Below are 13,322 nucleotides of genomic sequence, written 5' to 3'. Positions count from 1 at the left end.
TTCAATCTAACCATTTATATTCTCATTTCTATCCATACTTTGTACATATTGCATATGGTAATAAATTTCGTAGCATCAAACGATCAAGAGCAGGCGGTGACTTTAAATCGCATTGCGGTGAAATTTACCCGCACCTCCGACTGCGCGCATCTCAGCTTTCCCCGGATTCTTGAGATCCTACCACATCAACACCTGAGCTGGCCGATCCTCACATACTGTGCCTGGTCACAAGGCGGCTCATGAACTTCATCCTACAATCGCCATGATGCCCGACAATGCATCCATAATCTCCTCGAACCCCGCCCGCTCTGTCTTTCCCAAAGGCCCTAGCTTCACGTTCGAGGACTTCTCCAGTCGCGACTTTATCGTCAAGGAGTTTATCGAAGCGCTCTCCGATACAGCTATCTCCGGTCGTCGCTCAACCGTCGGAACCACCGGCGTTGCCAATCAAGCCTTCGACCCGAAGCCCCTCATCCGCACGTTTGAACATGCGCAGCGAAGACTAGGCGAGCTATCGGGGGACCTGGAGATACGCGAGAACGAACTTTCAGCAGCAGTGCGACGCGCCGAAGCTCAGCATTCACAAAACCTCACCACGTTGGGCCGGAAACTACGACAGACCATTGAGTCGTTTCAGCAGCTGGACACGTCGCTCAATGGTGCCGGGTTAGAGAATGCCGGGGGTACGGGAAACATGGCAGTGGAAACTGGAAGGAGATTGGAGGAGCTAGACCGACAGCGCCGTCGGGCGCTGGATGCCCACTTCCTGTTGGAGTGTTGGGACGGGGTGTGTAACCGGGGCGAGATCTCGCTTCTGGAGAACCTACGGCGGTCCGGCACGGGAGAGGCCAAAGTGCGCTCGGCACACATCGCACGACAACTGCTGCGTATCAGTCAACGGTTGGATCCGCAGAGTTGGCAGGAGAACCCACCAGGTGCCAATGGCAGCCACACAGCGAGTTCCTCATCGGAATCTGTGAACGAGAGCCCTACACCGCGGCGGAATACACGAGAGATCATTGAGAAATTCTCGGAAACTCTTGAGAAGGACCTGCTGAAACAATTCGACGAATTCTACCGCAAGGCCAATTTCGATGGCATGAAGGACTGTGCTACCGTGTTGCAAGATTTCAACGGCGGTGGTAGTGTGATTGCGTTATTCGTGAACCAGCATCAGTTCTTTATCGACCGAAGTCAGTTGGTGACTGAGGAAGTGAGCGGTGATGCTGAATCTTGGGAAAAGTTGGCCGATCCCGATGCTGAGCTTCCTGGTATTGAGTCTAGCCTCCAGTCTTTGCTAGACGAGGTCAAGGTAGTGGTACAGGAAGAGTCGGCAATTATTAAGAGGGCCTTTCCCTACTACGAACAGGTCCTAGGCAAGTTCCTGCAGCGCGTCTTCCAACAGTCGATTCAGCAGCGACTCGAGATGGTCCTAGAAAAGGCCAGCGGAGTTTCGTCACTAGCATTTCTACGATGCCTGCAGAGCTCACGGGGCTATATCAGCTCATTAATTGACGATTTGAAAGCGCACGGATTGACCGAGCACCCGGATCCCATCTCCTCGCAGAGCGCATTGCTGCTCGACCAACAGTTGGAGGAGCTGTTTGTCCCCTATTTTGTCGGGTCATCCTACATCGAACGCGAGAAACGCACCCTGGAGGAACTATTCAATGCAATCCTGTTCCGATTCACTTGCTTCCAGGCTCGCCGGAAGAAGGCTGCCACCACGTTCATGGCGTCGCTGTCTCGACCTGGAACTGAACTGCTCTCTACAACTCGAGATACTTTCATCAACAGACTGGACTCGTACGACACCTCGCCTATTCAACGGCGGATGTTGATGCATGTAGCCAAAATAGGCGATGTCCCGGAGACGACGAAGCTTACTGAAATCAAACTCAACGACGAAGACGGTCAGCCCAATCTAAGTGACGCCAAGCGCATGCTCAAGTGGCTTGCGGAAGCGGTGGGTCGTGGGCTAGAACTGAGTGTCAACTCGGATACACACAAAGACGTGTCGGCTCTATTGACTCTACTACTTGTGACCATGGGTGACGGATACGTGGATGTTTGCCTCGATGCCGCCCTGGAGGCGGCCACGCAACAGGAGTCCGGCAAGACCGAGCCGGACTTCAGCTATCTCCTATCGGTCCGAACGACTATTAGCATCACCACATTGATGGTCATGTGTGTAAACGCCGTGCTTTTGCCCCTAGCGACCGGGAGCATCACCACTCGCCGTGACATGGAAAAGCGCACGAGCCAGACGACGTCACGAATCGAGGAGAAGATCAATACGATCGAACAGAAGACGATCGACGCCTCGCTCGCGTGGGTTGGTCGTTTACTCTCCGGACAGAAGAAAAATGACTTCCGACCACGCGAGAGTGACAACGCCTCATGGCTGGAGATGTTACAAACCCCGGTAGGTCATATCACTCAGATTGGATCTGTATCATACAATTCTCCGCGCCCAAAGCTAACTTCGAGTCTAGACCTGCGCCTCGATTTGTACGTTCCTGACGAAGCTGCACAACATCGCCCGCACGTCGTTACCGGCCAGCGGGGCGAACGTCCGTCAGGTACTCACCGAAATCGCCCTAGGGACGCGCGGATTGCTGCTGGAGCATTTCAAGCGGTTCGCCGTCAGCGGACCCGGCGGCTTGATGGTGACCAAGGACATGACACAATATGCAGACATGCTCAAGTCGTGGGACATTGACGAGGAGACCAGAGGCCCCGGTGGCGCGCTGGACGTGTTACTAGAGGTGGGTAGCCTGTTTGTCATCGGTGTGGAGGCCCTACGTGAGCGTATCCGTGGAGGAGCCGCCAGTGGAGCGACCGGAGGGTCTGGCGGGTCGAGCAGAGCTGGGCCCGAAGCCAAATTGAGTGTGCAGGAGGTGCGGGCGTTTGTCTCGCGGCGCGAGGACTCGAACACGCTGGCGATGCAGCAAGTGCTGAATGCACTGTAATAGAGGAGTGGAGACTTCAGTTTCCGTTCGCAGCTTATTTTTGAACCCAATTTATGATCATAGTAGTTATGGAGTAGGTAGAATAGAACTCTGGAACCTTGGCCAGCTACCTAGGTAGTTTTGTGACTCGTACTCTTTCCCCGTTCGTTCTGGATCTCATCGATCTCATTCCTTAGACGCATTAGCGTACCGATCTGGTGGAGCCCCCGTTTTCTCGTTTTCTCGTTTTCTCGTTTTCTCGTTTTCTGTCTCCCTGAGACCCTTGTCCCTATCTTTCTTCTTTGCTTTTTCTCATTGACCGAGATTTCAAATAGAGCTGACTACTGGGCCCTGGATATCTCCGAGCTGTTTCAGCTCTTCCTCGTTGAGTTCATGATATAAGGCCCTTCAAACCGTGAAGATCCTTGCAGGTGACCAGTCACAGACCATATGTCCTTGCTTCAGCAGTGATGACCAGATCGTAGGGAAAACCTTGAGAAACCTGGATCCGGGATTTCTGGGATGACCGGTCTCATACTTTGATTATCGTGAAGCTAATTTACACGAGGAAAGCGTACTCCGGATGCTCGGCTATAGTTACAAAAATGGTAACGCACACGTAGACGTGAACCGTTCTGTCGAGGCGTTCATGACTCGTCACAAAGAAATGCAAAGAAAGAACTCGTACTTTGGGGGCTACGAAGGGGAAAAGGGCCAACGCACATCTCCACTGAGGGGGGCGTCAAGGTGACAGGTCTCCAAATAGATCTTGTCACATCACGGTCTGTGCACATCGGTTCATGATACTGAAATACATCCATGTAGGACTTGTAGAACACTCGGCGCTTGCAGGAGCCCCTCTCTTCCTGCATCTTTATATTCAGGAAGCCTCGCTCGCTTTCTCTTTCACCTACACTATATAACCCCCTACCATTGAGCATTGAACGCCACCATCTATGCGTCTGATCAGTGCATACCGTGAGGGTTATTGAACTTGGCATTGAGATCGACATTGATATCGCATCCATGCAACTACCGGCCAGCGAGGACTTTGAGTCTTTGCCTCCAGCAGTGAGAAGAAAGGTATGTACATCAAACACACACACACACACACACACACACACCTGTATGAGTAATTCTCTATTCAATCTTCACTGCCCCCTCCCTTCCTTGCCTGGTGGATCGATAGTCGGCTCGATAGTCTCGGAGAACATCAATTTTTGGACGCGATGAGCCGACACTTTCTGTGTTGAACACCCTTGCACATCACCATGTCGAGTAGCTTCGGGTTTACCCCTGAATGGAAAGTCAGAAAGTCAGAAAAGAGGGGTGGAGGCCACCATCGCCCGCACTATCATGCCATGGCGCTACCCCCAACTCTGCACATTGGCCGAATCGGCTTGTTTGCCCCACCTTGTCGTTCAATCCGCTGACTGGCCCAGTTCTTCTCGAATGTTGAGCGTATGCGCATTAGGCTAGCCCAGAGCGATCCCAGTTCCCTCTCAAACTATGGCTCCTATCGGACTCGTCCTGGGCCTGGCCCTCTCCACCCGAGGAACCCCTCGACATCCCTGAGGAGGCATCGTCTGGAGAAAAATAGACCTCAAAATCTTCGGAAGCCCGGCTCATTACAATTGGCCTACTTGGTCGCCGAGGCAGACTCGCAATGCTTCCATTCTCTCCCCGCTAAAGTCCAACAGAAGCTCTTTTCCCCGGAGGAACGGATCCGTTTGCGCAGCGCCTATCGGGAGAGCGTCATCCTCGACGCTGCCGACGAGGCGTTCTATCGTCGACCTATGACTCGGAGTCGCCGACCCTCCAACGACAGCCATCCCTCAGAAGCCACTTTATCTGTCGCTCAGCCATCGACCGTCTTCTACGACTCTGACTCGGACTCGGATTCCGAGGACGATCCTGATCCCAGAATGGATCAGTCTCTTTACGACAGCTTCCGCTGGCTCGATGAGGATGGTGATTTAGACCTGTCACTGGACGAATACCATGCCCATGTGGCCGAATCAGCTGCAGCGAGGCTGAAGTCTCGCCGTCGCCCCTCCTTCCGGCGCTCCCTCTCTATTTCTACACATGCTGCTCTGAGGCATCGACCAACAGCCTCAATGCCCGCTCGTCCACTGCCTCCCAGTCCTTCTGTACCGCCCCTGAGTCCGATCGCCAGCACTGGCCGCTCCCTTTCGCGCCCGGGCTCTCGTCGTCAACCATCACATGGCCCGAGTTCGTCAACTTCGAGCATTGACCCGGGTGCGCAGTATTACCAGGACCCTGATGCTCGTCTCAAGCTGCGGGTCTACCTGGCATCTCCACAGAAGTTTGATGAAGCCATTGAGTTCGGCTTCCCCTCTTTGGACCAGGATAAAGAGAATGTCACTCCGGAGCTACCTGCTACCCCCAAGCCAGCGAGCGAGTCTCCAGAGTTTGGTGGAACCTTTTTTGAAGATGATGACGGGACTATAATTGGGAGCCCGGGAGGATCGTTCGATGATTCACCCGCACCACGTCTGCCACAGCCACAGATGCGAGAAAGCCCTCAACCATCGGTGGATCATCAGTCGTTACTGCAACGGCGCCAATCGTCATTACCCGGGTCAAAAGCTATTCCGCAACGACTACCGGGGAATCGCGAGATGACTCTCAAGATGACCTTGACCCGACCGGACCTTCGCACCGAGTCTCCCGCTTCATCCCAGAAGTCACCACAGGAAGACCCACTGCAATTAGCAGCACTCCCGCCAGCAGACCGCAGACAGCACATCTGGGATTCAGATCTAGACGAATCAGGCATGATGAAGAAGATGTGGCGCAAGCTCCTACGGCGAGCTTAAAACCTCTTACAAATTAGCATTTCTTTCTCTCCCCCTCCTCTGGGGTCTACATTTTCCTCGCTCTTTAGCGCGCGAACTTTTTTCTTTTCAATTGGCGTCTTTCCATGGAGGACGCTCTCTGCATTGGAGCGTGGGTTTGGTGTCGGACCATGGGACTTCACTCCATTCTTGTATCTATCAGTTCGCAGCGCCCTGTATATAGAACTTCCTTTGCTGCAGAGCCTTTCAAATATTGCATTGGAGGCTCGTATATAAACACTCTTTACATCTATATCTTCCATGTTGACGTCAATTGATCTCCGGATACAGCGTAAAGAACCGTGGAACACGCGAACTATGCGATAGCCGATAAGCTGCACGTGACAGGGGAGCTCCCCAGGCAGAGGCCACGCAGCTCCGTCATCTCTTTCGCGCCATCTGGATTCCTTTGCGCTCTGCGTGACTTGTGTTTTAAGGATTGAACCCTGCTTCTATCGACAATCACTCATTCCATCCCTCCCTCTCACCTCATTCCCATCCATTGTTCCGGCTCGGCCCGCTACTTTAGGCGGCTCCCCAAACCAACGTCACCACTCATTCAGATGCCTAAGGATCAGCGGTCATGATCCCGAGGTGGTTGTTGCTCGTGTTCGGGCTCTTGCTAGCATTCGCCGCTGGCCCGGCCGCGGCAAAGGGGGATAACCCCAAGGTGTCCTCAACCGAATTCGATAGCCCGCCCTCCGACTTGTTCTACTTCGACAGCAGCAACACGATAGTCTGGCGAGACCCTCTCAAACAGAATGCTCTCATCTCGTTCGATGGAGGTAAAGAATGGGAGGTCATTAAGGGCGCTGATGGAGATATGGAAGGTCAAGTCGCCGTGATTTGGAGACACCCGCATGACAAGGAGCACCGCGCGTACGCTCTCAGCGAGGGTACCACTCACTGGGTCACTACAGACCAAGGAAAGACGTGGAAGCCGTTTACGACGGGCGTTCAGCCGATTTTGAAGCTCGGACGGACTGCTCCTTTGATGTTCAGTGGTTGGGACCCTAAGAAGGTGATCTTCCACGGCAAGGATTGCTCTTCGTTCCCATGCTTGAGGGTCACCATCTATACAACGGATGACTTCAAGACCCATAACACCCTGGAGGGCGCATTCTTGTCATGTCTTTGGGCTGCGGGTACTCCGGAGTTCGGGCATGATGTCGACCTGCTGGACAAAGTTGGAGATCGGGTTATCTGTGTCTCCCCCGGATTGCGGAGTCCCTTTGATATGACGGAACGCTTGGTTTACTCAGACAACTACTTCCGCGATGACGCGCACGGCACCGAAATCAACCTGGATCGGGGCCGGCCTGTCAGTGGCAGACAGATCCTTATTCGGTCTGTCAAGAAGTATCTAGTTGTCGGACTCCAGTCGGCGAGTACCATCGAACAGGCTCTCTACGTCAGCGACGATTCTCATGAATGGCATCGCGTTGAGTTTGGTGGCCACCGAATCGAGGAGGACGCATATACTCTACTGGAAAGCACCAATTACAGTCTCCAAGTGGATGTGCAGACCACGTGGGACTCGAATCGTATGGGTGTACTCTTCACCTCAAACTCCAACGGAACCTACTTCACGCCCAATATCGAACATACCAACCGGGACAAGGAAGGATTTGTGGACTTCGAGAAGGTCGCCGATATCCAGGGCATTGTCATTGTAAACACGGTAGACAACTGGAAAGAAGCCCTCGAGTCAGCCGGAACAGCGAAGAAGGTTGTGACTGATATCAGTTTCGATGACGGCAGAACCTTCCAGCATCTCAAGGTTGGCGATGACAGATTGCATCTCCATTCAATGACCACCTACGATGCACTTCGTGAGTTGCCGACTTTGCGTCGCATGTTCTCCAGCCCAGCTCCGGGCCTGATCATGGGCGTAGGCAACACAGGCGAGCATCTGAAGGACTACAAAAATGGCGATCTCTATGTTTCGGACGACGCTGGTCTCACATGGCGTCATGCGCTGAAGGGCCCACATCATTTCGAATTTGGTGATCAAGGCGGTGTGATTGTTGCTGTCACCGACGAAGGCAAGACTAAAGAGGTTCAATATTCTCTCAACCACGGCAAAGAATGGGAGAAGCCCCTAGAGCTGAAGGAGGCGATCAAGCCTTTGTATCTCACAACCACCCCGGACGCGACAAGCCTGAAATTCATGCTAGTCGGTGCCGCTGCCAAGGGCGTCGTTGTATACTCGATTGATTTCGATGGTCTCCATGAACGCCAATGTACAGACGACGACATCAAGCCCTGGATCGCTCGCAAAAATGAGAAGGGAGAAGCCGACTGTCTTATGGGTCACAGGCAGATCTACCAGCGACGTGACCCCGACGCGGACTGCTTCATGAAGAAGGAATTCAAGATGAAACCTCCTTCCTTCGAGCGATGCAAGTGCTCTGCTGAAGACTTTGAATGCGACTACAACTTCAAGCTCAGCGAAGATGGCAAGGAGTGTGTGCCGGCCGTTCCTTTGACCCCTCCGACGGGCCAATGCAAGACCCCCACCGACACCTATAAGGGTCTCTCGGGCTGGCGACTCATCCCCGGAAATGTTTGTATCCGCGATGGTGGAGAAAACCTTGACAAGGACATTGAACGATCATGTGGAGACTCCACCGGCTCTCCACCTCCTATCGCCGATGGCAAGGTTCGTGCTGGCGAGCCGCAGTACTTCTCCGTTACTGGCATGAGCACCAACAACTACAAGGAATACTTCTATCTTGAGCGACAGACGAGTAATCAAGGAGACGACGAGACAATCTTCATGCTCACGAACAAGAAAGAACTGTACGTGACACAAGACCACGGCAAGACTTGGGAACAGCCCAAGGCGCTCAAGGACGAGGACATTGTAGCGATTGCCCCTCATCCCCACTATGTTGATGGTGCCTATTTCCTGACCAGCGGCTACGATGGCTGGTCAACCGTCAACCGTGGAGCTAGTTTTGACAAGTTCAAGAAGCCCACTAAGTCGATGTCAATGTACACTTCTCCCTTGTCTTTCCATGAGGAGCACATCGACTGGATGATGTGGGTCGGCAACGATGAGTGTGAGGGCAGTTCCTGCACCTACACTGCGTGGTACACCAAGAATCGCGGTGATGAATGGCACAAGATGCTCCGTGGTGTCGACCAGTGTCAATTTGGATACCATGATGGCCGGGAGAACAGCGAGGCCCTCATTCTTTGCGAGCAGTACTTTGAGGAAGATCGGAAGAACAACCGTCAGCTGGTTTCTAGCAATACCAAGGACGACTGGTTTGTAAAAACCGAGGTTATCAACGACAACATTGCCCACTTCGTGAAAATGAATGAGTTCTTTGTTGTGGCTACCTTTCCGACCGAAAAGCACAAGTTCCTGAATGTCAGCACCAGTATGGATGGCCAGACCTTTGCCCAGGCCCACTTCCCTATCAATGTCGATGTCAACCAATACACTGCGTTACCTGGCTCCAACTATGCTCTGTTCTTGCAGGTGGTGATCAACACAGAGAAGGGTCGCAGCTATGGTTCCTTGGTCAAGAGTAACAGCAATGGTACCTACTTTACCCTCAGTCTCCAGGGGCTGAACGTCAACGACTTTGGCTACGTGGATTTCGAGAAGATGGCGGGCCTCGAGGGCGTCGCTCTCGCCAACATTGTCGGAAATATCAAGGATGTGCAGGACAAGGGCGCAAACAAGAAGCTGCGTTCTATGATCACTCACAATGACGGTGGTCAGTGGGCGCTGCTCGCACCGCCTATGGAGAACGCCGAGGGTAAGAAATTCGAATGCTCTGTTACCAAGGGCCAGGGCACCGAGAAGTGCGCTCTGCACCTCCACGGTTATACCGAACGTCGCGATGCCCGCGATACCTTCTACTCAGGATCCGCTATCGGCATGCTGATCGGCGTGGGTAACGTTGGTGAATCTCTCGGCAGTTCTGACGAGGCCGATACCTTCCTGAGTCGAGACGGCGGCGTTACCTGGAAGAACGTCAAAAAGGGACGGTACATGTTCGAGTATGGTGATGCCGGGTCTATGATCGTGCTTGTCCGTGAGCTGCAACCGACAAAGGTCGTCCACTACAGTCTGGATGAGGGGGCCACATGGACCGAATTCCAATTCGCGGATAAGGAAATGATCATTGATGACATCTCGACTGTACCTTCCGACACATCCAAGCGCTTCCTGTTGTGGGGTAAAGACGCCAAATCCTCTGATAATAAGTTTGCCACAATTAGTCTTGACTTTAGTGGTATCTGGGATCGCGAGTGCGAACTGGATGAAGATGCGGGTGAAAGCAAGGACTACTATTTGTGGGCTCCTAAGCATCCTGCTCTGGAGGCACAAGGAGACGACGTCTGCCTGTTCGGACATGTCGAGCAGTATCACCGCAAGAAGCCCGAAGCTCAGTGCTGGATTAACTGGCGAGAGCCACACATTCATCGAGTCGGCTCGAATTGCGAGTGCACCCGTGCGGACTTTGAATGGTAAGTTCCCATCAGCATACATGATCATTCAATGAACTAACCAAATCTAGTGACTTCAATTATGAGATGCAGAGTGACGGCAGCTGTGGCCTTGTAGCAGGACTTGCTAAGCCCGACCACAGTGAGCAGTGCAAGAACGACCCCGAACTGGTTGAGTACTGGGAACCGACAGGCTACCGCAAGATTCCGCAATCAACCTGCGACGGTGGCCGCCGTTATGACCAGGTGGAGCCTCGACCATGCCCCAATAAGGAACAAGAGTTCGAGAAGAAGCACGGCATCAGCGGCGTTGGTCTATTCTTCGCCATTGTGATACCCATCGCCGTGGCCGCCGGAATAGGTTACTATGTCTACACTAGATGGGACGGCAAGTTCGGACAAATTCGCCTGGGTGAGGGTGGTTCGGTTACCACCGAAGGCCTGTTCGGTCGCGACTCTGCGCTGGTCGCAATTCCGATTGCTATCATCGCTGGTATCGTTGCAGTGGCGCAGTCACTTCCATTGCTACTTACCAGTCTGTGGCGTAGTGTTAGTGGAATCACGCGCACCCGCGGCCGCGGCTACCAACAACCATACAATACTCGGGGCTCCTTTGCTGCCCGTCGAGGTGACTACACACATGTAGTGGACGACGAGGATGAATTGCTCGGTGCGGATGAATTCGAAGAGGAGGATGAGGCATAGATGCCCATCGAATGGATTTTCAAAGAGTTGGAATGTTTTTTGATGTGATTGGAATATTGATGTGACATTACGAGCGCGTGTCTTTTGGTCTCTTTCTTTTATGTATTGCATATTTCGCTGGAGCAGGCTTGCCTCCCCTAGCTGGACCCCGTATTTTCAGATACGGATTAAGATATAGAGCCATCGTTTTATTTGTTTGCTGTGGATAATGCTCAACAGTGGGATTATTTTGGTTTAATTCTTTCTCCATACTAGGTCCTACCTAAATCTTCTAGGTCTCATTTCGGCAAGTCCTCCGGGCCAAATGAGTCGGGCAGTAGCTAGAAGACGATCAGCCATGCGATGAAATAGAACGGAACTAAATACTCACTTCGCCAATCGTCATAACCTTGTACGCACCATCGGCGTCATACATGTAAACCGGAAACGAAGGGGTGGTGAACTCGCGAATACTAATCACGTCAGTCCAGATCAAACCAGTTGGGGAAAAAACCCAAAAAACAACAACAATAGAACATACAACTGCCGACACATTCCACAGGGCGACGCAGCAGGCCTGATATCTGTGGCAACAGCAAGAGCCTTGAACTCCTTGTGACCCGCCACCTAGAACCCGTTAGCTAGACCCATTCTCCGAGACATGAAACTCCAGGCAACGTACAATAGCAGTACCGAACGCGACACGCTCCGCACAGGTTCCAACGGGGTATGCCGCATTCTCAACATTCGCACCGACCACAAACTCGCCAGACGCGGTGAGGATGCACGCGCCGACGTGGAACTTGGAGTACGGGCCTAGACGGGTTAGCGATGTGTGAGAATCTGGGCGGGTACATACAGTAGGCGCGACCCTTGGCCTCAATGGCCTTTGTGGAGAGAATCTCCAGCTCTTGGGCTGTGACTGGGCTGGTGATCGGAGGCATGGTAGTCGAAGGAGTAAAAGAAGTCGGCGTGGGTGAAGTTCAATGTTTGAAGCGGGGTGCTTATCGCGATATCAGCTATCAGCGTTACATTCGGCGGACACAAGTCCTGTACAGTCTAAATGTATAAGAGCTGTATAATCATTTCAATATTAGTCATCTAAATCGGAGTATATAGACATAGATACACCTCTTGTGCAAGATCATTTAGGTGCTTAATTGGAGCCCCGTTCCACACAAGGTCCTCAGTACCAGACTTCACATCGATCATCAGAACATATCTAGGAGTTAGTCTAGAAGTTAGTTTTGACGACACTTATCATCTTTTGATTAAGGTCATCCTAGTGTTGGCATAGGGTGGGAGGAAATCCTTGATATTCGCTATAGTAGCTTTGGAAGTTGTCAATTAAGATTGGTGAGCAGGGCCATGTTAATTGATCTAGAGAAATAGGGTCTGGTACTGGCATTGTTTGAGGCTGAGTTTCAGTACGGAAGATATTCAGTGCATGGCTTGCAATCCCTCGGGCGTAAGGTATTTACATTCTGAAATCTAAAGAGGAGATCCTGCTTTCACAAAGCCGAACCGGGGTACGAAAGGTGCGAAGGTGCGAAGGTGCGAACGGTTGTTGCGTTGGGTAGCCTAAAGTGTTGAACTGTCGCTTGGGGGAGGCTGGGAGTTGTTGAAATGTTGCATGGGGTTTCATTCAGTTGAAAAGTCGCTTTGGGCCGTTCAGGCACGGTGGATCTTTTCTAAGATCAATAGCACTGCCTTGTCGCCGTGTCCCTTTACATAGTCTATTAAATCCTCCGAGACCACATTCACCAGTCCTTCCGCTTGCAATTTCTCGACCTCATCCTTGAATCCGCCCGGGACCCAGATCTCTTCGAGGATCGTGGCAACCACGATACCCTTTCTCTTGGTCACACGGACGAGTTCTCTCAAGGCAGGGTCCGGGCCGACGTGACCAAGAGTGAAAGTGCCGACGCATACAACTGTATCGTAGGTATTGTCTGCCTGGTTGATGGGACGGTTCATATCCGCCTGATCGAGGTTTCGATAAACACCAGTCTTGCGGGCCACGTCGAGCATGGGAGCAGACAGGTCAATGCCGTCAATTGCCTTTGCACTGGCGATTGAAAGAGCCTGGCCCACGAGGCCGGTTCCACAACCAGCATCTAGGATGACACTGTTGGCAGGACTGGTGGTTGAATTGTATTTAATAGCGGCTTGGGCAACCAAGACCGGAGCCACGTAGCTTTGAGCCGCATCTCCAACCTCGTCATTGTATGTGGCAGCCCATTTGTCGTAGATTGACATGCAGTCATCGACTGACTTGGTGGCACGGGCTTGGCCAAGATATAGGTTTTGAGCAGGAATTGGAGCGGACATGGCGAGGATGTGTCAATGGATTCGCTGGGGA

The 13,322-nt window shown here is 52.5% G+C and overlaps 5 protein-coding genes across 5 annotated transcripts; 3 read left to right on the top strand and 2 right to left on the bottom strand.

Moving 5' to 3' along the window:
- Positions 1–262: 262 nt before the first annotated feature.
- On the top strand, positions 263–2,972 carry N7443_009605 (exocyst subunit SEC10; the record flags this gene model as incomplete). Its single annotated transcript, XM_056889661.1, has 2 exons — positions 263–2,425; positions 2,496–2,972. 2 exons carry the CDS (start codon positions 263–265, stop codon positions 2,970–2,972), a joined length of 2,640 nt encoding a protein of 879 aa, XP_056736152.1.
- A 1,005-nt stretch (positions 2,973–3,977) lies between these two features.
- On the top strand, positions 3,978–5,791 carry N7443_009604 (uncharacterized protein; the record flags this gene model as incomplete). The annotated part of the gene is made up of 2 exons (XM_056889660.1): positions 3,978–4,034; positions 4,394–5,791. 2 exons carry the CDS (start codon positions 3,978–3,980, stop codon positions 5,789–5,791), a joined length of 1,455 nt encoding a protein of 484 aa, XP_056736151.1.
- A 601-nt stretch (positions 5,792–6,392) lies between these two features.
- On the top strand, positions 6,393–10,981 carry N7443_009603 (vacuolar protein sorting/targeting protein 10; the record flags this gene model as incomplete). Its single annotated transcript, XM_056889659.1, has 2 exons — positions 6,393–10,297; positions 10,348–10,981. The coding sequence occupies 2 exons, from the start codon at positions 6,393–6,395 to the stop codon at positions 10,979–10,981; spliced, it is 4,539 nt and encodes a 1,512-aa protein (XP_056736150.1).
- A 278-nt stretch (positions 10,982–11,259) lies between these two features.
- N7443_009602 (cytidine deaminase) lies at positions 11,260–11,904 on the bottom strand (the record flags this gene model as incomplete). The annotated part of the gene is made up of 5 exons (XM_056889658.1): positions 11,260–11,301; positions 11,352–11,433; positions 11,502–11,587; positions 11,643–11,776; positions 11,820–11,904. The coding sequence occupies 5 exons, from the start codon at positions 11,902–11,904 to the stop codon at positions 11,260–11,262; spliced, it is 429 nt and encodes a 142-aa protein (XP_056736149.1).
- Positions 11,905–12,631: 727 nt separating this feature from the next.
- Positions 12,632–13,291, bottom strand: N7443_009601 (class I SAM-dependent DNA methyltransferase; the record flags this gene model as incomplete). Its single annotated transcript, XM_056889657.1, has 1 exon — positions 12,632–13,291. One exon carries the CDS (start codon positions 13,289–13,291, stop codon positions 12,632–12,634), a length of 660 nt encoding a protein of 219 aa, XP_056736148.1.
- Between the last annotated feature and the right edge of the window lie 31 nt (positions 13,292–13,322).

This window comes from Penicillium atrosanguineum (genome assembly GCF_028827265.1).
Source record: "Penicillium atrosanguineum strain IBT 20685 chromosome Unknown utg000008l_segment0_segment0, whole genome shotgun sequence".
NCBI lineage: Eukaryota > Fungi > Ascomycota > Eurotiomycetes > Eurotiales > Aspergillaceae > Penicillium > Penicillium atrosanguineum.
Note: the sequence above shows the minus strand (reverse complement) of the source record. Positions and strands in the feature narration are given on the sequence as shown.